This window comes from Podarcis bocagei (assembly GCF_964188305.1).
Source record: "Podarcis bocagei genome assembly, chromosome: 8".
Taxonomy (NCBI): Eukaryota; Metazoa; Chordata; class Lepidosauria; order Squamata; family Lacertidae; genus Podarcis; species Podarcis bocagei.
This window is the reverse complement of record NC_138133.1, coordinates 58,010,368-58,033,352: the sequence shown is the minus strand read 5'-3', so window position 1 is coordinate 58,033,352 and position 22,985 is coordinate 58,010,368. Positions and strand designations below refer to the sequence as shown.

The 22,985-nt window shown below is 40.8% G+C and overlaps 1 protein-coding gene across 4 annotated transcripts in view; it reads right to left on the bottom strand.

Annotated features, from left to right (window-relative positions):
- The window catches only part of PREX2 (phosphatidylinositol-3,4,5-trisphosphate dependent Rac exchange factor 2), a 110,807-nt gene extending 90,889 nt beyond the window's left edge, over positions 1-19,918 (bottom strand). The window contains exon 1 of one of the 4 annotated variants that reach the window (XM_081204332.1): positions 19,825-19,918. In XM_081204332.1, coding sequence (XP_081060458.1) covers positions 19,825-19,839 — 15 coding nt within the window. In that variant the 5' untranslated portion in view covers positions 19,840-19,918. Of the gene's footprint in view, positions 1-13,316; positions 13,972-15,071; positions 15,174-19,824 lie in introns of those variants that run through there. The other 3 variants (XM_081204333.1, XM_081204330.1, XM_081204331.1) reach the window with 3 other exon arrangements.
- Between the last annotated feature and the right edge of the window lie 3,067 nt (positions 19,919-22,985).

Genomic DNA, 22,985 nt, shown 5'->3' with positions numbered 1-22,985 from the left:
CAATTGCTTGAATAGTGAACTTAATCCCCATTATTGCAGCTCAGTAGTAATCACATGTTGTGCATGCTTGTCTGCCATTACACCTTTTTTCTTCATGGAAGCCCATGAAGTGCTTCTGGAGCAACGGGACACCGTGACGGAAACCAGAGCACATGGAAACACCGTTTACCTTCCCACCGCAGCAGTACTTATTTATCTACTTGCACTGGCATGTCATTCATTTTAAATGGCATATATATATTTTTAAAAGCTCAATCTCATTATCAGCATGAAGAATCACAGGATTTCCAAAGAAAATTCCACTAATTTTAACCAGGTATAATGCAGATACTATAATCCAGATAGACAGCTTCACTAGTTGTAGTTTAAAAGAAAAAATCTTTAATTCCCTGCATTAAAAAAAAACCTCAGTCATAAAATATGGACAGAGGAAGCCAAAGGGATGTGAGAGTCTAATTAGAAAACTATGCATAACAAACTCACAAGTACATACTTGATAACATTGCAAATCCCAGTAATTGAAAGCTGACTCATTCTGAATACTGTATGGCTCACTCCCAATACTCACTCTAGATAACACCCCTTTACCCCATTCAAAAATCCTATCAATTAGCTGAAAAGAAAAGTTTGATATTTTACCAAATCCTTATTAAGAGTGCACTGTGTTATCCCATCTAATTCAAAGAACAAACCATAGAGAAATGTATAATCTACATGGGAATTATAATTCAAGAAACAAAGTATTTTCTGTCCAGAGTTGGATGTATTTCTAATATTTTATGTTATGGTCCTCTGCTCACTGAAGCAAATTGGCTGCTACAAATGAAAAGAAGATTTTGCATCTAATCAACAGCATGAATTTAGGTTGAAAACTGTTGTACAGGGACTTCTTTGAGGCGTCTGGGCTGACTGCCATCCTTGCATTTGTGAATGAAATTGCATGACCAATCCACCCACCTCTTTCCACCACCGCCCTCCCTACCTCCCAAGATACCATTAAGGTCTTTTGCTGCTTCCTTTACTCAACGGACAGACCACGTAACTGTTCTAGGATCTAGAAAGGCATTCAACATCTTCAAAATGATCAGTTACCGGGTACATGTCTACTCTCCCAGTGTTTAAGCACCTGTTTTCTGCATTACTATGGAACAAGCTCTCCTTTACTTATAGAACTTGACAGTTAGCTACCGTACTATGTTGGTCTTTGTTCCAACAACACTAATATTACTCTGTGGTCATATTATTTTATTCAAGTTACACTTGTAACTCAAATCTTCCATACTGTTCTGTGAGTTTATAAAATGTTTCAGTTCAGAATGGGAAATCCCAGCAGCTCAAACTTCTCCTTTGTAACTTGTTATTGGCAGGATCAGCAGCTGCTGTAGTATTTATTCATCAGTCAGCTTCACTGTTCTAGTCCCCAATTCATATAACAGGAATTCTACTACTGATGCCAGCAATTAGAATTCTACTTCATAGAAAGAAGCAAATCCATTGATCAGAATAGCATGGTTTAATCTCTACCACTTCTGTGTGCATAAGATCCCAGAACTTTATGAAGAAAATACATCCACTATCTTTATTTTTAACTATTATTGTCAGTTCCACAGACTTATAATCTGTCTTTGGCAAATATAAGCTTTGACTTACATTGTTCTGACAAAGGCTTGCTTTCAGAAGCAATATTATAAAGCTACAAAAGCAAGCCTCTTGTTAAGTGATTCATGATCATATTGCAAATTACAATATCTTTTCTAGTGTGTCAACAAACCATAAGTTGTTCAAAGGTAAAAGCAATGGGCAACCATTTTTCATACGTACAATTATTAAATACAGTATGTAACTCTTCATAACTTTGGAATGGAAAGGAATGTAACATAGTAGGCTGATAAAGGCTAAGAAATTGCACACACTGGGTTCCATAGAACAAGGAATCACTGAAGGTTAACAAAATAGGAAAAGGAAAAGGAAACTGAAAGGGTTGGGGTTTTTTGAGGGGGTGTCAAACAAACACTTTTAAAGAATAAAAATGTTGCTAAGCATACACAAAGAACTATTGAAATAGGGATGTTTTAAGCATGGAAGGTGGAATGGGATATACTGTTATGAGTTGGGGGGGGAGGCAGGGTGTTAAGTCATATGTCATGCCCCTCTAATCCTTGCATCCAGCAAACCTTAACAGGTAATCAACCACTCTAATTCCTGGAATAGCCAAACTAGCTTCCTGGTGAGGTGAGGAGGATTAAGGGGCTCAGTGTGAGAAAGCAAATGGGTCTCCCTCAACAGACAAAGCCAAACTTGAGGGCACAGAGTTGCATTAATGTGAACTATAGGCAAAACAGCAAGCTGGAGAAAGAGACAGAGCAATGTTTGATTTCTGTTTGAATCCAAGGCTGTAAGATGGAAGATAGTGAACAAAGTATGTGTTAAGCCCAGGTTTTGCACTGTAATCATTCCCTAGTCTGGGCCTCAAGTGCCCTGTGGTGTAAGTGTACTTTAAGTCCATTTGTTCCTCCACCCATCATATTTAACTGGACTCATGACAAGCTAATTTATCAAAATTTCTCTTTTAGATCTTTTTAGTGCAACCAATCATTTCATTAAGTGCCATATGACCATTTATTTGCATTAGCAGTTGCTGTGTCTGGTGGCCACCCCAGAATGCTTTGGAAACCTTTCTCTTCTCTTCAGTGGTAGTGGTAGAATACTTCTTCTGCATTTAGAAAACAATACATAGAAATTGTTTGGGTTTCACACAGTGCACCTATTTATATTAATAGCCATTATTTTAAAATGAAAGATCAATAATTTAGTTTTCCTAAAAACACCCAAGAAACATCCATTTGCGTGCTGTTGAATTGGTTTCAAGATAAATTGCCGGCATGGCAGTAAATAAAAATAAACGGAAAATTGCCATAGTTTAGAGTACAAACTCTAAACATTAGAACAAAAATAACAGGAAAAATCCCTTCCCTTGTTTTCAAGTCAACCTGATCACATCTGCAGTTGTGTGGATATACACACAAAAAAAGAAAAAGTCACAAGCCTCTCTTATGTTGTTAGTACTTGGCACAAAAAACAGTCTCTAGCCTTTATTTTATTGAATTTATATACCGCCTTATACCCGGAGGTTTAGGACTGCATAGGAGTTTCATTAAATAATCAGGACTATGGCACCTCAATTTCAGTTTCAATCCTGGCATCGCATGGAAAGTAGATGCCAGACAGTATTTACCATCTGTTAAAGTTTTAGGTCTTGCCTCTGACAAAGCAACTGTATGTAGCTTGATCAGTTCAGTAGTAGCAAGTTATTATGTGGGAGTATTGTTTCCACCCCTGCCAATTATAAAACAGAACTGGAAACCTGGGTGCTACAGACTGAAGAAGATTGGTGCCCTAGAGCTTTAAAAGCTACAGATACTGACCCTCCCCAGGGTCAACCAGCTCCAACTTTCTGAGTCCTATTCCTCCTCAGGATCCAACCATTCTCTTCATGGCATTACCACAGGACTCATGACACCACGAGCTAAGCCATGGTTTGGCTTAGCATTACATCTGAACCCAGGCTCATGGTTTATCTCCCTGACACAAACCACAAGTGGTATGCCACACAACAAACCTTGGCTACAACTCATGGTTTGTCTGGAGCAACTTTGGATGCAACGCTAAGTCAAACCATGGCTTAACTCACAGTAATGCAGTAGCAGATAGAAGTAAAAAAGGTAAAGGACTCCTGGACAGTTAAGTCCAGTCAAAGGTGACTATGAGGTGTGCCGCTCATCTTGCTTCAGGCCAAGGGAACCGGTCCACAGCTTTCCAGGTCATGTGACCAGCATAACTAAACTGTTTCTGGCACAAGAGAACACCGTGACGGAAGCCAGAGCACATGGAAATGCCATTTATCTTCCTGTCACAGTGGAACCTACTTATCTACTTGCACAGGTATGATTTCGAACTGCTAGGTTGGCAGAAGCTGGGACAGAGCAACTAGAGCTCACCCTGTCGGGCAGATTCGAATCAATGATCTTCCGATCAGCAAGCCCAACCACAGGAGGATCAAAGTAGTTGCAATCTTCTCTCTGGGAATCCACACTACATTCAATGGGGCTAGTAACTGCATTGTTAATTTCTCTTTCATACAGTAATCATTCTTTTTGGATCTAATACTGTCACAGTTTTAACATGGTTCATGCATGTCTCATAATTTTTCATTCAAACTCCTAGTTTGCTTTCTCCCTTTCTTTTTCTGTTTGCAAATTCTAATAAATTGAAAAATTAATCACCACATCCTGCATTTTCTACATTGAATAATACAAATTCTAACAAGTTCTAAACATATGTTGCATTAGTTACAACTTTCATATTCTCACTCAATTCATCACTTATTTTTTGCTGAATCGCTAGTGAAAAAATCAAACTGCATAAATTTGACTCTGAACTTGTGCTTAAATTAAATAAATGAATTGACATTGTGAAATATGTAGATTTGATGTGTTAAAATGTTTAATTATTACAACAAAATACTTCATTTACTACTCTTCTTGAGTGTCTGGATTTTTTAAATGTTTGACAGCTATTGGATGAACTACAGAAGTCTGAAAATAATTTCCTGCACATAAAATGCACTCAATTTTCTTTTGTTTTCTTGCATGTACATCAAAAATAAGTATTCTACCTTATAAAGAATGCAGGTGGTGCTATTGATATTTAATTCTTAGTCACTAAGTAACCATTCACTGTTTTCCTCACTTTGTAACAGAGTAGACAAAAACAGCAGAAACTGGAAGTGAATGGAAGTGATTTTGACTTTCTATGGTAATTGTGTCTCAGCTTCCTTTTGACTTTATATGATGCATCAGCCATACAAGTGGTGTGTTAGAGAGCAGAGGAAAAGGAAATTGCACAGCCTTATCAAAAAGCACAGCCAGCTGAAGTCTTTCCCCTTCCCATTAAAAAAATTCCACAACACACTGTGCAGCTTTCTTAGCCATTATAAAGTCACAAATTACCGTACTATATATTTGATTAATACTTTTTCAATGAATAAAATACAAGCCATTTGGAAGTGAGATATGGAACACAGTTAAGATAACTAACATGAAAGAAATCTAAATTTAGATCCCTGGTTACCTTGTGTTGACATAGACTGGGGGGAAACTTGAGAGGTCAAGAAACACATTGCATTTCTTTAATTCGGTCGCCCATTTTAGTGTTAAAAATAGTGCCAAAGTGTTCCTCCAATATTGTGGATTACCCTCCTGCTCTGAACTTACCATACCTTCTCAAGCTCCCCAACCCAGCACAGGTCAACATGCACACCCTTCTATGTGTAATGCTGTGCCTGCAACCTGCTGCTGGATGCTATGATCTGTAGATGAGGGTCCCTGAACAACACATCTCTGATTCCCTGCCTAAATCTGTACACTACATCATAAGAACAAAACAGCAGAGGTTTCTGAGACCCCTTTCTCTTGAATCTAGTGATGAGCAAATTCCCTATAGCTTGACCTGGGCTCAGCAAACAAGACTTTGTTTTTAATTGAAAAAAATGTGTGTGTTTTTCTGAGGCGAGCTCTGATGCTTGGACCTCATCATACAGAGTCAGAATATCTTATTTCTCCTGTTTCTCTTTTTGCATAAGCACCTTGGACCTCGCTGCCCTCCCTCCCCATTCACCTAGCAGTGACAACATTCACTGTAGTGTCAGCAGAACAGGGACGCGGACTTAGAAAAAATATTGGGGGGGCCGGGAAAGCTCATGAATAATAAATAAGCTCATGAATATGCAAATAAAGTGGCTCCAGCCCTAAATAGGGCAAGCCACGCCCCCCAGCCAGCCGATTGGCTGGCTGGGAGGTGTGGCCAGTCGGGATTCCCCTGTTCTCGCGGGATTTCCGGCCGGGGCTCTCCGATTAGGGCGCGCGGCTGGCTGGCTGGCGAAGGAGCAGGTGGGGAGGAGGCGGGGGACGGCGGCGGCGCTCTGCTGGAAGGGCGCCCGCCCGAGATTATTGGGGGGGCTGAGCCCCCCCAAAAAATTTTTTGAGGGGGCTCGAGCCCCCTCAAGCCCCATGGAGTCGGCGCCTATGCAGCAGAACCAGCAGGAGCGGGTGCTTGCTAGAAACAGTCTTCATCCTTAAATGGCCTGGGCACTTCTAAGCTTTCAAAGGAACACTATTTCCTGCAAGGGGGTTGTAGTTTCCTGTGCCTCCTGATTCAATGCACAAAGGTAGGTTTGCCTGGGAAGAAGGAAAAACTCACACGCAAGGCAGGCTAGCAGCCAGAGGAAAACACCATCACAAATCAAGACAAACCTGAATTAAGAGCATAGGCACAGTCTGCTGGATCAGCAGCCCATCCAGCCCAACATCCTATTCTCACAATGCCTAACAATGTGAGTAACCAGCAAACAGGATTTCAGCACAAGAGGACTCTCTCCTCCTGCAGTTTCCAGCAAGTAGCACCCAGGAGCATTGATGCCTCCAGCTGTGGAGGCAGCGCAGAGCCATCATGGCCGGTAGCCTTTGATAGCCCTCTCCTAATCCTCTTTGAAAGCCATTTTTGCTGGTGGCCCTCCCTGCCTCCTGAGAGTTCCAGCACTGCATGAAGAAGTGCTTCCTTTTATCTGTCCTTAATCTTTCAGTGGGTAGCGCTGTGGGTTAAACCACAGAGCCTAGGACTTGCCGATCAGAAGGTCGGCGGTTCGAATCCCCACGACCGAGTGAGCTCCTGTTGCTTGGTACCTACTCCTGCCAACCAACAGTTCGAAAGCACGTCAAAGTGCAGGTAGATAAATAGGTACCGCTCTGGCGGGAAGGTAAATGACATTTCCGTGTGCAGCTCTGGTTCACCAGAAGTGGCTTGGTCATGCTGGCCACATGAGCCAGAAGCTGTACGCCGGCTCCCTCGGCCAATAAAGCGAGATGAGCGCCGCAACCCCAGAGTCGGTCACAACTGGACCTAATGGTCAGGGGTCCCTTTACCTTTACTAATCTTCCAGCATTTAGCTTCATTGGATGTCTGCAAGCTCTAGTGTTATGAGAGTTCACTTTCTCCATTCCGTGCATAATTTTAAACACTTATATCATGTCATCTCTTAGTCACCTTTTCTCTAAGCTAAAAGCCCCAAACATTGCAACCTTTCTTCATAAGGGATTCACTGCATCCCCTTGATAATTTTGGTTGAGGTGAGGTGACCAGAACTGAACACAGTACTCCACAGAATTATGGTATAAAAGAATTATGATACTGGAAGACTTATTTTCAATTCCTTTCCTAATGATCCCTAGCATGGAATTTGCCTTTTTCACGGCCACCATGCACTGGATCAAAATCTTCATTGAGCTACCTACTACAACCCAAAGTATCATTCCTGGTCTGTCACTGCCAATTCAGACCCCATCAGTCTGTATGTGAAATTAACATTTCACTTTACACTTGTTTACATTAAATTGCATTTGCCATTTTACAGCTCATTTACTCAGTTTAGCTAGGTCCTTTTGGAGCTCTTTGCAATCTCTTTGTTTTTTAACAACCCTGAACAATTTACTACCATCAGTAAACTTAGCTACCTCACTGCTCACTCCTAACTCTAGCTCATTTATGAACAAGTTAAAAAGCACAGGTCACAGTATCGATTTGGGGGGAGGGCTTCACTTTCTACTTCTCTACATTCAGAGAACTGTTCTTTGCTCATGAAACTTAACCAATTTGTGATCCACAAGAGGACTTCTCTTATTTCTTGACTGCTAAGCTTACTCAGGAGTCTTTGGTGAGCAACTTTGTTGAAAGCTTTTTTGTAAGTCCGGGTATACTATGTTGACTGGATCACCTCTTTATAGTATAAGTTTATTGCCACTAGGTACATTTCAACAAATGATCAATGGTTGAACTATTGGGACAGCAACTGACTACAGTGTTATATCTTCTATTTTGTAGGTTACATGATTTTGACTCAAGAATAATATAGATTAATAATTGAATTCAAAGATAAAAATGTGAATAAGAAAAATAAGTTTGTCCAGTTAACAATAAAAATAACAATCCTAAAAATTATGAGATTTATATAAGAATAAATTTATAAGATGCTGGTCCCTTGTTTTAAATCTCCACATAAGCATTGTTAACAGCTTATTTATTAAGAAGTGTTTATACAGCTCCCTGTCAGGGCTCCCAAAACACACCTGTGGCAGGGCTTTTCCTAGGTCAAGAAGAATGAGAAAGAGCTAGGTTGTACTAGATAGACAGACAAATATTCAGATAGACAGACAACAACAATGTCTTTAAAGCAACACAGGAATGTTTTTCCGAGACAGACAGCTATTCCTCTAGAACTGCTGCCAGTTAATGTGAAATCTTATCATCTAAACTTTAGATATATGTTACAGATATAGCTCTAAATCCTGGATGAGCATTTTTAACTTTTAGAGCTAAGACTTCAATGTTTACTTTATTTTTATTTCCTGTTTACTGTGTCTTGGGACTGGATGTGTGTTGATGTTATCATGCTTTCAGCTTTTCAATCTAAGCAAGTCTTTGCTTTGAAGAGCCTTAATTACCTCCGGTATACTGTATTAATTCAAGAGTCACCGTCTCTGCCTTAGTATTGCAGCACAAGATGCTCTGGAAAACTGGACCTACATTGAAGTCAATGGCCAAAGTTCAGTTGCAATCTGGAGAATCAGTATATAGTGGTGGCTGAACCAGGCAACCCCCCACATAATTTGTCCAAATTCCATTGTCAGAGCCAAGATTGAAGTTGGAATTTCATTCTGAGGCAAGAGAACAAGAATGAAAACTGGGGAATTAGAGAGGCTGGAAAGGCTCCATGATGAAAGTAGATGGGATCCATCAAGGCAGGAAAATATAGTACCAAAGGAAGACCTTGGGGCTCTATGAAAACAGTTCCTTTGATAAGAAGCTAGGTTTAACATGGAAATGTATATGACCATCAAAGAACTAGGGGTGTTCAGAACTATCTTTGATCAGCAGCTACCAGAGCCACTGTTTCAAAACCAGCAGCCCCCTGATATATCTTTTGAGATAATAACACTGGACTCAACAAAGGGCTGCTATATAGCAGCAGGACAAATCAGAGGGCTGGGAAAGCTCTAGTTCAGTGGATCTTCTTATCAGTGAGCATCCTAAACTGGAATCATTCCTTATGTATATAATTCTACTTCTCTTTGCAGATGTGGTCACAAAAGAGAAGTAGCAAAACCTTTGGGGGCAAGTTGGGATGGATCTCTTATTTGTGGGAAATAAATAGGTGGTGCAAACATAGAGAGAGAGAAAGAGGTTCTGATCTTCCTTCTTTTATGCAGAGTGTCCAAGTCACATTGCTGTTTAGGCTTTTCTGTTCCTTCCCTGCCTCTGACCTTTCCTTGATTCTCCATCTTTCATACATAATTATTTTTTCTATGACATCAGAGCAAATTATATATTAGTGTGAGTGTGATCACTGATCCTTTGCATGGATCCTGCTTGGCTACTGGATTACATTTGGGTTGTTTAACAGACTTCCTGTGGTTTTTAGTTTTGTCCCCTAAATGAGCTGAAATGTCATTGTCACTGTCTGGACCATGTAAAATATTTCCTGGCTGGTGTAAAGATTTCGAAGATAGGCCCAAAGAATAAAAAGTCTTTCAGCCTCTTGTAATGGGAAGTGCATCATCTGTTGTACTGAACAAACTTTTAGGAAACCCAAGTTCCTTTGATGTTGTTGAACCACAGAGAAATCAGCAATAGCCTGAAGATTAATTTCAAACATCAAAAAGAACAGCATATCAAATAATTTCTCCTAGGCTTCTCCAGAGTTCACTCACCACTTCAACAGAAATCTCAATTTTTGCACAATTATTTTTTTACCTAATGTGGTATTTATTATACACTTATACAAATCTACTGTGTGACCATACTTAGAACTGTGTACAGTTATGGCCACCAAACCTCAAAAATGTGCTTGCAGAGATGGAAAATGTGCAGAAAAGGGCAACTAAAATGATCAAAGGGATGGAGCAACTTCCTCTGAGGAAAGGCAACTGTGTTTGCATCTCTTTTTTGCATAAACATATTTGTGGTGTATAAAACAATGCATACTGTGAAGAAAGTGGAAAGAGAGACCTTTTCCTCCCTTCTAATAACACTGGGAGCCAGGGTTATCCAGTGAAGCTAAACAGTGGGAGACTTCCATAGTGCACATTCATCTATGGAATTCACACTACAAGATGTGGTGGTGACTATCAACATGGATGGTTTTAAAGGTGATTATACAAATTAACAGATAAGACTATCAGTAGCTACTAGTAAAGATGGATCCAATACCAAAGGCAGCATGCTTCTGAACATTTGTTACCTGGTATCACAAGTGGGAGAGTGCTACTACTGCACTCATCTCCTGCTTGCAGCTTCCCATAAGGATCTAGTTGGTCGCTGTGGGAACACTATGCAGGACTAGATGGAAATTTGGTCTGATCTAGCAGTGCTCTTCTTATGTCCGTATTAATGCATTAGTGTATGCATATGGTTTTGCCCAACCTATGTACCCTGTGCCCTCCTAGCAATAGCTGGCAGCTACTAGCACCCAAAGGAAAATGAATTATAATCCTATTCCTATGCATGTTTACTCATTACTAAATCCCATAGTGCTTAGTGGGACTTACTTTCATGTAAATGTGCACAGCATGGCAGCTGTAGTCTCACAATGAGATCAACAAGAAAATAAGAGACCAAGGCAACAATCCAAAAACCCCACTGTTGCAGAGGTCCTATGCATAAGAATGTCTAGGCCATCAGCACCGCCATTCTTTCACATTTGTGTAATATTCATAAACTGTATTTTCAGGAAATTTGAATTTAATTTTTCATGTAATATTAGAACATCGAGTTTCCCCACCTAAAAAGTACTTCAGGGATTCCCTGCAACAGAGTTCTGTTTCTTTGCAAGTTTCCACATTATCTAACTAATAAGAGAAGTTAATTCCAAGGTCCAGTTCACTAGGTCACAGTACTTGACCATCTGACCCAGTATTGTCTACTCTGATTGGCAGCAACTCTCTAGGGTATCACATGAGGGTATTCAGGTCACCTGCTACCTATTGTCTTTTGCTTATTTATTTAAATCGATGCCAGGCCTTGAAGCTGGGGTCAGAGGTGGAAATTGCTGCTCTAGCCCCCAGAGCAGTGCACATGCTGTGCATCGGGGGGGGGCTAAGCATCCCGGGGCCGCACCCACCTCACCCCCCTTCCTCCGCCAGTGCCTGGGGCCTTCTGAATGCAAGGCCTGTGTTCTATGATTGAGCTATTGCCCCTCCTCATAAGAGAGCAGTAGGTAAACAATGCGTAGTTCACTCACATTGGGACACTATCCCGGACAAGCTTAAAAAGGTAAAGGAGTAAAGGACCATTAGGTCCAGTTGTGGCTGACTCTGGGGTTGTGGCACTCATCTCGCTTTATTGGCCGAGGGAGCCGGCGTACAGCTTCCGGGTCACGTGGCCAGCATGACTAAGCCTCTTCTGGCGAACCAGAGCAGCACACGGAAACACCATTTACCTTCCTGCTGGAGCGGTGCCTAATTTATCTATTTGCACTTTGACGTGCTTTCGAAGTGCTAGGTTGGCAGGACAACCTTACATGCACACAAATCTCACTGGAATATATAGGCACTGCACACTTCCATTTTTTACCAGAGCCTTAGCTTGAAACTCCACCTAGCCTGCACACATCCCAATCTTCACAGGTGTTAAATGAAACTTAAATTTTATTCAACCCAAAGATTGCACCACCATCACCTTCCGGAGCCTGAACTAAGACGTAATATTTGTGTCAACAGCTTTATTTTTCAGGAATGACCACCATTGTACTAAAAATACAGACAAAACAAGATCTCAGGAGTTTTCAACTTGTTGACACTTTTTAAAGCAAATTCCAGGTGCATCAGATGAGGAGCAAAAAATACTTTAACAACTATATTTTGTGTAAAACAGAAGCTGAATGACAAAACACAGTATAGTATGTTACTCTCTACTGTTAAAATAAAAAAATTCCTTCCTGTAGCACCTTAAAGACCAACTAAGTTAGTTCTTGGTATAAGCTTTCGTGTGCATGCACACTTCTTCAGATACCTCTACTGTTGGTCTTCTTGCCAAAAGCCAAGCTGAGGGTTTTCTCTTGCTTGATAAAGTTCACAGATCTCAGAAACCTAAGCAGGAAGTTTGCTGTTTGAAAGATTTCCCCCTCAGGATGAGAAGGGGGAGAAGAGAAAGAGAAATGTGAGGGGTATTATGACAGGCACTCCACAAAACTAAGCAGACAACTTGAGATTTGTTTATCCCAAAAGCTTCTTAAGTGATGCTGCCAATAAATGTGTAAATTAAGCCAGGAGGTAATATAGAGATGTTTGCGTTTATGATCCTTCACAGGAAGTTCTACCTTCCTTGTTTCTTTCAGAAGTCTGCTTCATCCAAATGCAAAAGCTTCTTCTTTTATACTGAATTCAGTCCTGTATAAAAGGTGTGTTACTTTTACAGCTGTGCAATTCATAGTCATTTCAATCATGGGTCACCAACTTATTACCAAAATAAAATTTTGAATAGAAGGATGTCAAGGGGTGGGGAGAAGGGGCAAATGCTACATGTGGCTTTAATATTGAACAGCTGCTATAGATCAAGCATCCCCCCCTTTTGCTTGTGTGTGCGTGTCTCTCTCTCTCTCTCTCTCTCTCTCTCTCTCTCTCTCTCTCTTTTACCCCCTGCCAGAATACTGTGTTACAAGGATTATTGTAAATACAGAGACTGTGGCGCCTTAGGAGAGGAAACTCTAAACTTCCAACAGTTAATACCCCCCCCCCCCAAATGTACCTGAGGCAAACGGCACTCACTACTTTTCAATGTCTGTGCCCAGAGAGGAAGTTTGTTTATTTGAAATGTTAGCTCCATCACCTCTTCAACACAAAAGCAACATGCTTAAAATCAGCTGAGGAAAATACATGCCACAAGAAACACACACACAATTTTCTCCTCAAAGAAGGAAAACCACAACATGGCTTTACAAAGAGACCTGGATCACCAGGAATTCGCCTCAAAACTTCTCTTTTTTTCTTCTTCTACTTGGTCCCCAAAGCTTTTGAGTTCCTCTAGGAAAACCATTCCCTTCCCCCTCCTCTCTACTGGCAAACTTGGCAAGGGGTGAAAATGGGGAGAGGGAGGGAGTGAGAGAGGAGCAGTCTGGTTGTTTGTGCACAAGAAGTTCAGGACGAGGCGCCCGAGGAGCCCCGCGCGAAGGCGAAGAAGCGTCGAGGGGGGAGGGGCGGGCAACTCACCGACACCAGAAACTCCAGAGTGGCCACATAGTCGCGCTCCGTCTTCAGCAGCTCATTCAAAACGCACACCCGGAGGCGCAGCTGCTTCTCGGGGTCTTTCCCGCTCTCTCCTTTCCCTTCCCCTTTGCTTTCTTCCGTCATTGTGTCCTATCCACCGCCACCCCCGAAAGAAGCGCCTTCGAAACTTTCCTTCCCCTCGGCTCCTTCTCGTGTTTGGCGAGGCGGCCGGCAGGACAGGGGAGGAAAAAGGCGGGGAAATTCCCTCAGGGGTTCAGAAAAGACCACAACAAAAGAGCCCGCTCCGTCTCATGGCGAGGCCGGAGCTCGCTTCTGCGGGCTCCCCTCACTATCCCAGCTGTGGAGGAGCAGCTTCGCTCCCTCCACCCCTCGCCTCTCTCCCCCTCTCTCTCAAGTGTCCCTTCCCAGTCAGGAAGAGGGACCCAGCCTGAAGGAAGTGCGAGTGGTCACCAGCTCTCGGCTCTCTTTGTATGACTGTGGGGAGATTTGGAGACTTCAAGCAGCAGCAGCAGCAGCGCCTGGACATTAATCAAAAGCTTTGTATCCATGTGACTCCGACCCCTTTCCCTCGCCTGCGCCAAATCTCAGCGAAAAGCAAAGGAAGCACAACCTTGGGAAACGGTTGCGTGCCAGCAACTGCTTGTTTCACACACAAGCTTGTGCGCTTTTGGAGTTTGTTTCGGGGCTAATTGGAGATCTCCCAGTTGAGAGGCTGCGGCTTTAAAATGTCCCAAACGAGCTAGACTGCTGAGATTCTGGCTCCGAGTTTGTTATTCTTTGTGTTTCACAGCCAGTCACGGGTCGTGCCTCCTACCCACACATTCCCACATAAGTATCATTTAAGATGCTAATGTATATGTGTGTGCTTTCGTAAATGCATGCACACATGCACACAGTCACATAGAACCTATAATTAGGGATTGCTGTACAGTATATAAATACAAATCTGGTTAGTAGACAGCATCATATATGCATCGTGCAATCAATTAGTTGAGGCATAGGGGCCAACTCCCTGGGGCTTTGGGTGCCCACCCACAAAATTCCCATGAAGGGGCCGGGCACCCACAAATTTCAGTGCCAGGGCCATGCACACTGCATGGCACCCCTGGCCCCTGGCACCCCTGGTCATGGGGCCAAGCTGGCACTCCTGAGCTGAGATATTTGGCAATTTGCTGATCTAAAACTGGATGTACCTCTCATGGCAGAAGCCACAACAAATAAGGAATTCAGCTTATAATAGCTGTACATCCATTTGTCAAAAAACAAACAAACAAACCCAGGAGCCTTGTGCAGATGACCAATTTAGGTACAGCCTATCTGTAGGGCTTGATCACACCTGTTGGCACACCTGTCTTCCATGCATTACATTTGTACATCCAAATGTACGTTGTCTGCCTCCATTGCTATAGTGTAATGGAGCCTGTGTACATTCTGGTATATGCTAATAGGTCCCTGTGCAAATGTAATTGATCTGTAGAAAACACAACCTGAAAAAGACCATGTATGCACTTTTGTAAACCAAGAAAATATTTAATAAAAATTAAAAATAAATAAATGTGCATGTTAGCAAAATTATAGCATCTCCTGCGTTCTGGTTACATGAGGTCACTGAAGCTCCACTCCAGCACCCTTGGCAGTTTAAAAATATGCTGCTATTTAGTATACAGAATACAGGTTTACTATTGCGCTGGCTATGCTTCTAAAACATTGGATTCAAATCTTAATTGAGATACTTACAATGGAACACTTCCCTATGTTGTTATCCCATCAAGTGTATGTTGGTGAGCTAAAACTTTACTGACTCTCGCAATAGGAAGCAATGGAGGAGCAGTTCAAAAGAAAGCTTGAGAGCCACCAGAGAAAAGGCAACAAAATAAGAACAGTAAACCCTCTGTTTTCTTTCCTTTAATGTGTGTATGATTTAGAAAGCACCATCACAAATTGTGTCATGAGCCTGGGTACAGAGAAGCTACTGTCTCCTGTGAAGAAGAGGAGTTTTCCTGTAAAGATACTAGTGTGTGTGTGTAAATGCCTTTGACAGTACTTATCAAAGCATCTTGATCATGCTGTTTGCAAGAGAGAGTTTGTTTGATGTAGATTATGAGATTTTGTAGCACTTGGACTAGGGTTTGAGAATGTTGGCACTTCAGACAGCATACAGGTGTTTCACATAAATTTAAAAAGTGACCAACACAGTTACTTGAAGTTCAGATATTCCCATTGCTTGCAATATCCTTGGGTTGCAAACACACCTATCATTGTAATTATTTATTAATTGTCCTCCACCTACGTCTCAAGGCAATGTTCAAAATATGGGAAGTACTTGGAAGAAAATTATATTTCAATTGTTTAGTATTTCAGTGCTTGACAGACTATGTTGGCTCAAGTAATGTGGGCATTGCCCTATACTAAAAAATGTTTATATCCTTTCTTTAATAGTGGAACCTACAGTTTCTCAGTGTTAGGTCGCAATATTGATTTCCCCCCCCCCCATTTTGTTGATGCTCTCTTTGATTCACAAAACAAATAAATATTTTCTTAAAAATCAAATATGCCTATATTCCTATGTAACATGTATAAAATTTGCTGCCAAACATGGGTGGATCCATATAAATATTTACCTCTGCCTTCCTTTAGCTGAAGACCCCAGACCAGTAGACTTAAATTTTTATATAACCCCACCCACATTTGGTGGCAAACTTCATACATATTACATGGTATCCATCTGGTAAAGCGTCGCTGTGCCCTAGGAAAGTCTCCTTTTTCTGGGTGTCTTTTTGGATTTGCCCAGATGCTGAATCCAAAAGTCTTTGCAAGGGAATGTCCCCTTCCTGCTACCCCTGCCATGTGGCTCAAAATCCTGCCTTGCCAGGAGCTGTCCAGCAAGCAAGTGATCTGGAAGTTTAGATAACAAGGGGAGCTGTCCAACAAGGAGTAACAGGAAGCACACCAATATTAGGTGTTGTTTCAGCACTAACTAGGCCCCAACTAAAAATCTTTAGAGTGTTGATTCCATTGGACCATTCTCAGGAAGCAATACTTTCCAGCCTCTGCTTCTTTGAAGCAATGGCAAAGCTTGTTTTCCAGTTAAAACAGAGACCCGCTATAACCTGCTGCAACCCAGTGATGGGTTGTTAATAATTGTTAATAACAACATCTGTAACTGTATGTTTGGGTTTAACTTGTTTGGTTTAACTTGAATGGTTGGTTGAACTTCGTTTACCCTTCATTTCAGTTATCTTTCCATTATACATTTTATGCCCAGTGCCAGTGATGGTAAACCCCTCCTGAGAAATATAAGAAATTTCTCCCCAACTCCCCCTTCTCAAAAAATACTCACTTTCATGGGAGACCAACAGTCCTATGAAAGGAGGGTGGGGTTATCACAGCCTGAGCTAGAATCTGCTTCCTACCAGCAAGTGTGCGGGGGGATATTGCTACTATTTTCCATCTGTTTACATGGTTATAATCTGTTTTGAACATAACCCTGAAACCATAGTTCAGTATTATGTGAATGAGCAGTGGTGCTCTTGCACTTTCTCACTTTCTCTGGTGCACTGGAAGCACCTGCCTTTTATTTTAAAGTAACTAAAGTCCCCTCTGATGTCTGAACTGGAAGAACTGTGGTTAGTTTAAACCAGAGGTGGCCAATATGATGCTCTCCAGGGGTGTTGAATTCCAGAATTTCAGCCACAAATAGCATGGCTAATGGTGGGAACTGTACTTCAACAACAACTGGAGGGCTACTTTGGCTACCCTTGGTTTAAACTATAGTTTGTGTTAGCAAGTCAGTATCATAAACCATTATTTGATTCCAGCTTGTTTCAACAAACCATATTTTAAACTGTCCACATTCTTCTACCTCAGTTCATAATGACAAACTCTGCTTAATTTAAAATAGGAACACATAGTTTCTGGTCTCCTCGTCAGGGTTACTAAAGACAAAAAGGGAGGGAGGAGAACACAAGCCTGAGGCTTGATACTGCTCATTCATGTAACACTAAGCTATTGTTTAGCATTAAAACCAAAATGGGGCTATGTATTACAGATGGATTTCAGATTTATTGTAACTGATTTTGTAGTCTGACCAAGATAAATTCCATCTTTTTAGAATGTTAGCTTTGCCCTGCAGGGGATATGTAACTGTTAATAACAACATCTGTAACTGTATGTTTGGGTTTAACTTGTTTGGTTTAGCTTGAATGGTTGGTTGAATTTTGTTTACCCTTCATCTCAGTTATTCTTCCATTATACATTTTATGCCAGAGACTCAATACACAGAATAAAACTGAAGATGAGAAGGAAAATTGATGGTTGGAAATATTGTAAAATAAACTTTTAGCCTTGTTGTAAAAAAGGAATGACCAAAATATATTTATCAAAATATTTATGTTTTCTCCAACGTTATCTATGAATACAGTCTGGCACAAATAAATGCTTAACTCTCATATATATCAACAGGATTTACTGTCAACAATTGTTTGATCAAGATTTGCCCTTGTTTGTTCCATTTATTGAAGGGGCAGATTCAATGGAGGCTTGTCTTGTGCTGGAGGAAGTAGGGGAGGCAATTTTCACTGATTTTCCCCTTTTCATAGAATCATACTCTAAAGTTGGAAGGGATGCCAAGGGCCATCAGGTCCAACCCTCTGCAATGCAGGAATCTCAACCGGTGGTCCTCCCATCCAATTTGAAACCATACTGGACCCTGCTTAGCTCTGAAAATATACTCAGTTTTATTGCTGCACCAGCCCCCAGGGCCACTTCCCATGCTGTTCTGGTGGGTCCCCCAATCCTCCAGAACATCTTTTTGGGATGCAAATACAACTGTAGGTGAATGAGGGATTGGTGAAATTAGCTGCCTCCTTTTCCTTCAAAAGGAGTATCCCATAAGAGGAATTCTCCCTAGATCCCGACCTCTTACTTTGTGAGTACACCGACAGGTTTTACAGCACTCTACGTGCTCCAAACCCTTCCAGGTTTATAAAATAGTAAGTAATTTTAAAATTCTATATGATAATGGTTCTTCATGTCCCCCTGCATGAGAAGTCCAGAGGATGGCAACACAACAGACCTTTTTCAGAAGTGGTTGCCTGCTTGTGGAATGCTCTCCACAGGAAGGATCACTTGGCACCTTCATTACATATTTTTAGGCAACAGGTGAAAACATTATGTAGCTTTTAATTATATAAATTGTCTTTTAGATTTTTCTTTGTTTTCTTTTATGCTGGGTGTGTGTGTGTGTGTGTGTGTGTGTGTGTGTGTGTGTGTGTGTGTTCATATATTGTAAATCGCTTTGAGTTTCCTTGGCAAAAAAGTGACTAAGACATTTTAATAGTAAATAATAGTAATAATAATACATTGCGGCATTAATTCCAATCACTGCTATTTGTCTATACTTTATGTGTACTGAGGCTGGATTAATTTTTTCTTATAGTAAGAGTAAGAGCTTTGTATATATTACCATTTTTTACTTTCAGATGGAAAGTGGACTTTTCTTGGTAGTACTCTTATTCCTGTAATATATTTTAAACATTTTACATTAGAATTACTTTAGCTGTAGGCAAAATATTTGCATAAACCTTTCAAATTCTTTGTCGACATCTCTGGACTTCAAATGGGCTCCTTTCATTTTACTGCCTTTATTTGACTTTTTTCTTAATGTACAGGCAAAGAGTTTTGAAAGAGAATGAAATATTTATAAATAAGATTAGCATAAGCTAGGATAAAAATTATAAAGGTTATCATCTCCAGCCATGCTAAAATAATACACAATTATACATACTATGTAAGCTTTGTTGAAGCATACAATGTCAGCGTTTTCCATATTTTTAATAATATAACTACATGCATAATGTACAACAATATTTAAAAAGTTCAATTTACTCTGAATTGTGAATGCATCACATAAAAAAGATTCATTAAAAAAGAAAAATCCTGTGATTTATTTTACCTTTTATGTGATTTGCTTGGTTAAGGTTGCAGTCCTATGCACATTTATGTGAATTCAATGGGACATGCTTCTGAGTAGACATGTATAAGATCACACTGTAAAACACTTTTTAAAGAGATCTACAGAAATAATTGAACACACTATATTTTCCCATCTTACATTCGGATAAACCTAAGTAATATATTTAATATAAGATAGCAGGGCTTGGAAGAAAGGTAACCTCTATTTAGTTCTACAAAGAACTGGCAAAAGATAACATACCTTTGATACACCTGTTTCCCTTATTGTCAGTATGTTGAGACCTCAGTGTAAGAGAAATGCGTGAATACAAGACTGTGCTCTACTTAATGGCTGCCTGTTTCACAGCATCCCACCCACAAAAGTGGGGAGACATGAAAGTAAGGCAACATTATATGCTTCCTTTGGGGAAGGCATCAGATTTTAAAAACAAAACATTTAATTTTATATTAAGTATGTGGCTAACACTGACCCAGTTTCATTCAAAACAGTGTTACTTTCATGTCTCTACATCCTTACCAGAACACTGGTCATCTGTCCTGTGATTTCTGAGGGAACTCCCGCTCAACGCATGAATGATGAAGACTGTTGTTCCTGTGTTGTTTCATGTAATCTAGAAAATAAAAGCTCATTCAGTACATAGTAACTGAGAATAAACATGCTACTTGGTAAGATTCTGTGACACAGCCTAGGCAAACTTGATAGTTCATATATTCAGCATATGGGTGTCCTCACATCCTGGTGTAGTGGGGGGGGGGGTGCGGAGACTGAATTGGCTGCCTTCACACACACACAGTGGGTTGTCGTGCAGAACACTAGAGAAGAAACATTAAAACACAGGGGATGGTGGGAGCAGGATCTTGCAAGAATACAAGATGCTTCAAGGAGATGAATTTCAAGGTTTATAAGCTAGATGCTAAGTTGATAAAAGATTTTACACCAATAATAATCTCAGTGAAATGGTTGGTTTTCTGCCCTGTGGCTCCTGATGAGCTCCATACAGGTTGGCTGAAGGACCATCCTTGTTCTACTATGACTCAGAACTGAAATAGACAAGTTACAGGAGATTACTTTCCACCATAACACTTATCCACTATTGTTCCCCAACGTAGATTCCTCCCCCCCCCCAACTGCTATTAGTCCTGCTGGGGGAAAAGACAGGTTTGTGTATTGTCTCTTGATTAACCGTGCCCCACCTCATAGAACTAACAGCAGTTCTGGGAAGGTGATTGCCACTGTCCGGTTCACAGGTGATCAAAGTCGTCAGGACCGGGGGGCGGGGCAAGATGGCAGGATGGGAGCAGAAACAGGAGTCCAGAAGCCAGGAGTCAGGAAGCCAGGATTCTGAGGGTTAGAGAGCTAAGAGTCAAGAAGCCAAGGGTTCAAGGGTTAGGAAGCAAGGAGTCACAAAATCGAGGATCAAGGAGTCAAAGAGCCAAATGCAGCAAGGCAGGGAACATGTTGCTGTGGCAAAGAGCTGAAGGGAAATGCTGACTTTATATCCCTTCCCGGCTCTTGCCACCAGGAGCTGTGAGTTACCAATCAGCCTCACCTGTGCAGCCACGCCTTACCTCTTCAGAACAAAGTTAGGAAGGCCCCAGCCCTGCAAAGTCCTACTGGTCACAGGGCCTGGCTCCTGCACGCACTCCCGACAGTGATTTTGCTTGGGAAAATAGAATTGAGGGACATTAATGTACACTTCCAAGTGCCCCAATCTATTTGAGGGCTTCCATGGCTGCTTTTGAGCTGAAATCAAAATGTCTGGTGATCCAATAATGCATCTCATCTGTTCTCATCCTAAGAGAACTGCTATTCTACGGAAACTTTCCTGTGAGCAAGCCTACTTGAACTCCACAGAGTTTACTTAGCAGGCATTCCACTATATCTTCACTGTCCAGAACTTGAGCTGTTTGCCCCCCCACCTCATCAGAAAATCTGTGGCGTGAAATTAAACTCCAGAAAGATTCATGGAATTAAATACTCAACATACATTCTAATTCCCTTTGTAAATATATTTATTCTTCAGATACTGTGGAGCTTACACATCATTGCTAATTCGCAGGGCTGCAGCTCTACCACTAAAATAATCATATTCCATTTGATTTTTCAATGAATGTTTATCTACATCTACCGAATGCTGAGAATTAACAAAAATTTGCTGGAACCAGACTCACTATAGAAAAATGCATATAAAATTGAGTGCCCAGTTGTGAGGTGGAGGGGATATATTGCTCCTTTTTCATTTCATTTTCATTCATTAAACTTATTAAGTCACTTGTCATCTGAAGGTCTCCAAGCAAGTTACAGCTTATATATATATATATGGAAAAATACAGGGTGTGCGTGTGTACACACCGACCCACCCACCATATTTTTCTGTGTATAAGACTTCCCCTATTTTGGGGGACTCGAAATTAAGAAAATGGGGGGGAGATTGCTCATAGTTGTTGAACTTTTTGGGGGAGGATTGCCTATAGGTGGGCTTTTTTTAGCCAATCCAGCCAATCCAGCAGTTTGCTCACATGCCTATTGCAGTTCAAATATGAAAGAAGCAAGGTATGAAGACACTCTGGCTGCCAGAGTGTCTGCTTGCTTCTTCATGCTAGTTCAATAAGCTATTGAGTCCAGAACAATCACTCCCCTTCTTCCTTGTCGTGCAGAGCAAATGCAGCACAAGGACCATGAAGACATTTGAAATTAACGCCCGTAGTTAATTTTTCCAAGTCAGATAAAATATTCACAGATATCACAGCAGACTATAACCCACTTTAGGCGCCACAAAGTGTTCTTTATATTTATATTGGCAGGATCTCTGCTGCGTTTCATGCCCAGAAAGCCAAACAAACAACATTTTGATAATGTTTTGGGGTGAGCAAAACTTCTTTAAAATTAAAATTAACAAAATTTGCACAGTTTTATGGATTGTCAAGCTTTCATGCAATAATTAATTATTGACAATACAGTTTTGCCATTTGGAATAAGATAAGATTATACGCTGTCATCAACAACAATAATTGGCCATCTGCAGCAGCAATCAACATGTTTTATATTTATTGCACATGGAGGACTCAGTTGAGCAATGCATGCAAGGATGCATAAAATAATATTTCCTTGTACGGGGCTGGGAAAATGAAGCACAGTTTAGAAAATTCTATGCTTTAAAAAAACCCTGACCATAAGGGATGAACCCATCAGCTATAGACAAAATCACATATAGTTCCTAGCTGACTTTCCCCAAAAATCTATTATTAACACACTAGAAGAGTATTGTGGCCTTCTGGCAAAATAATAAACTGAATTAATTCATCCAAACAAAGCAGGCTGTGCATAAACTATATTCTGCCGCCTCATTTTTCATCAACTGCACATTTTTTATTTCTTCCTTTCCTTGCACTATCTTGAATACACACATCCTTGTTACTGAGAATAATTTATGCAGGACTTTACATGAAAAGTACTTTATAATAGTGTTATTTGTCCTGAGAACAATAATTTAATGCAGATCAGTGCTATCTCCATTTTACAGAAGATATATACCACTAAGGACACCCAGTGGGTCTAGCAGTTAAACTAGATGTGACATTAATTGAGTGAATACAATGAGGATGCTCATTGTTAATGTAAATGTAATTGTTAATGTAAATTCTCTATGTACCTTCTCCGCGAGAGGTCCGGAGGGT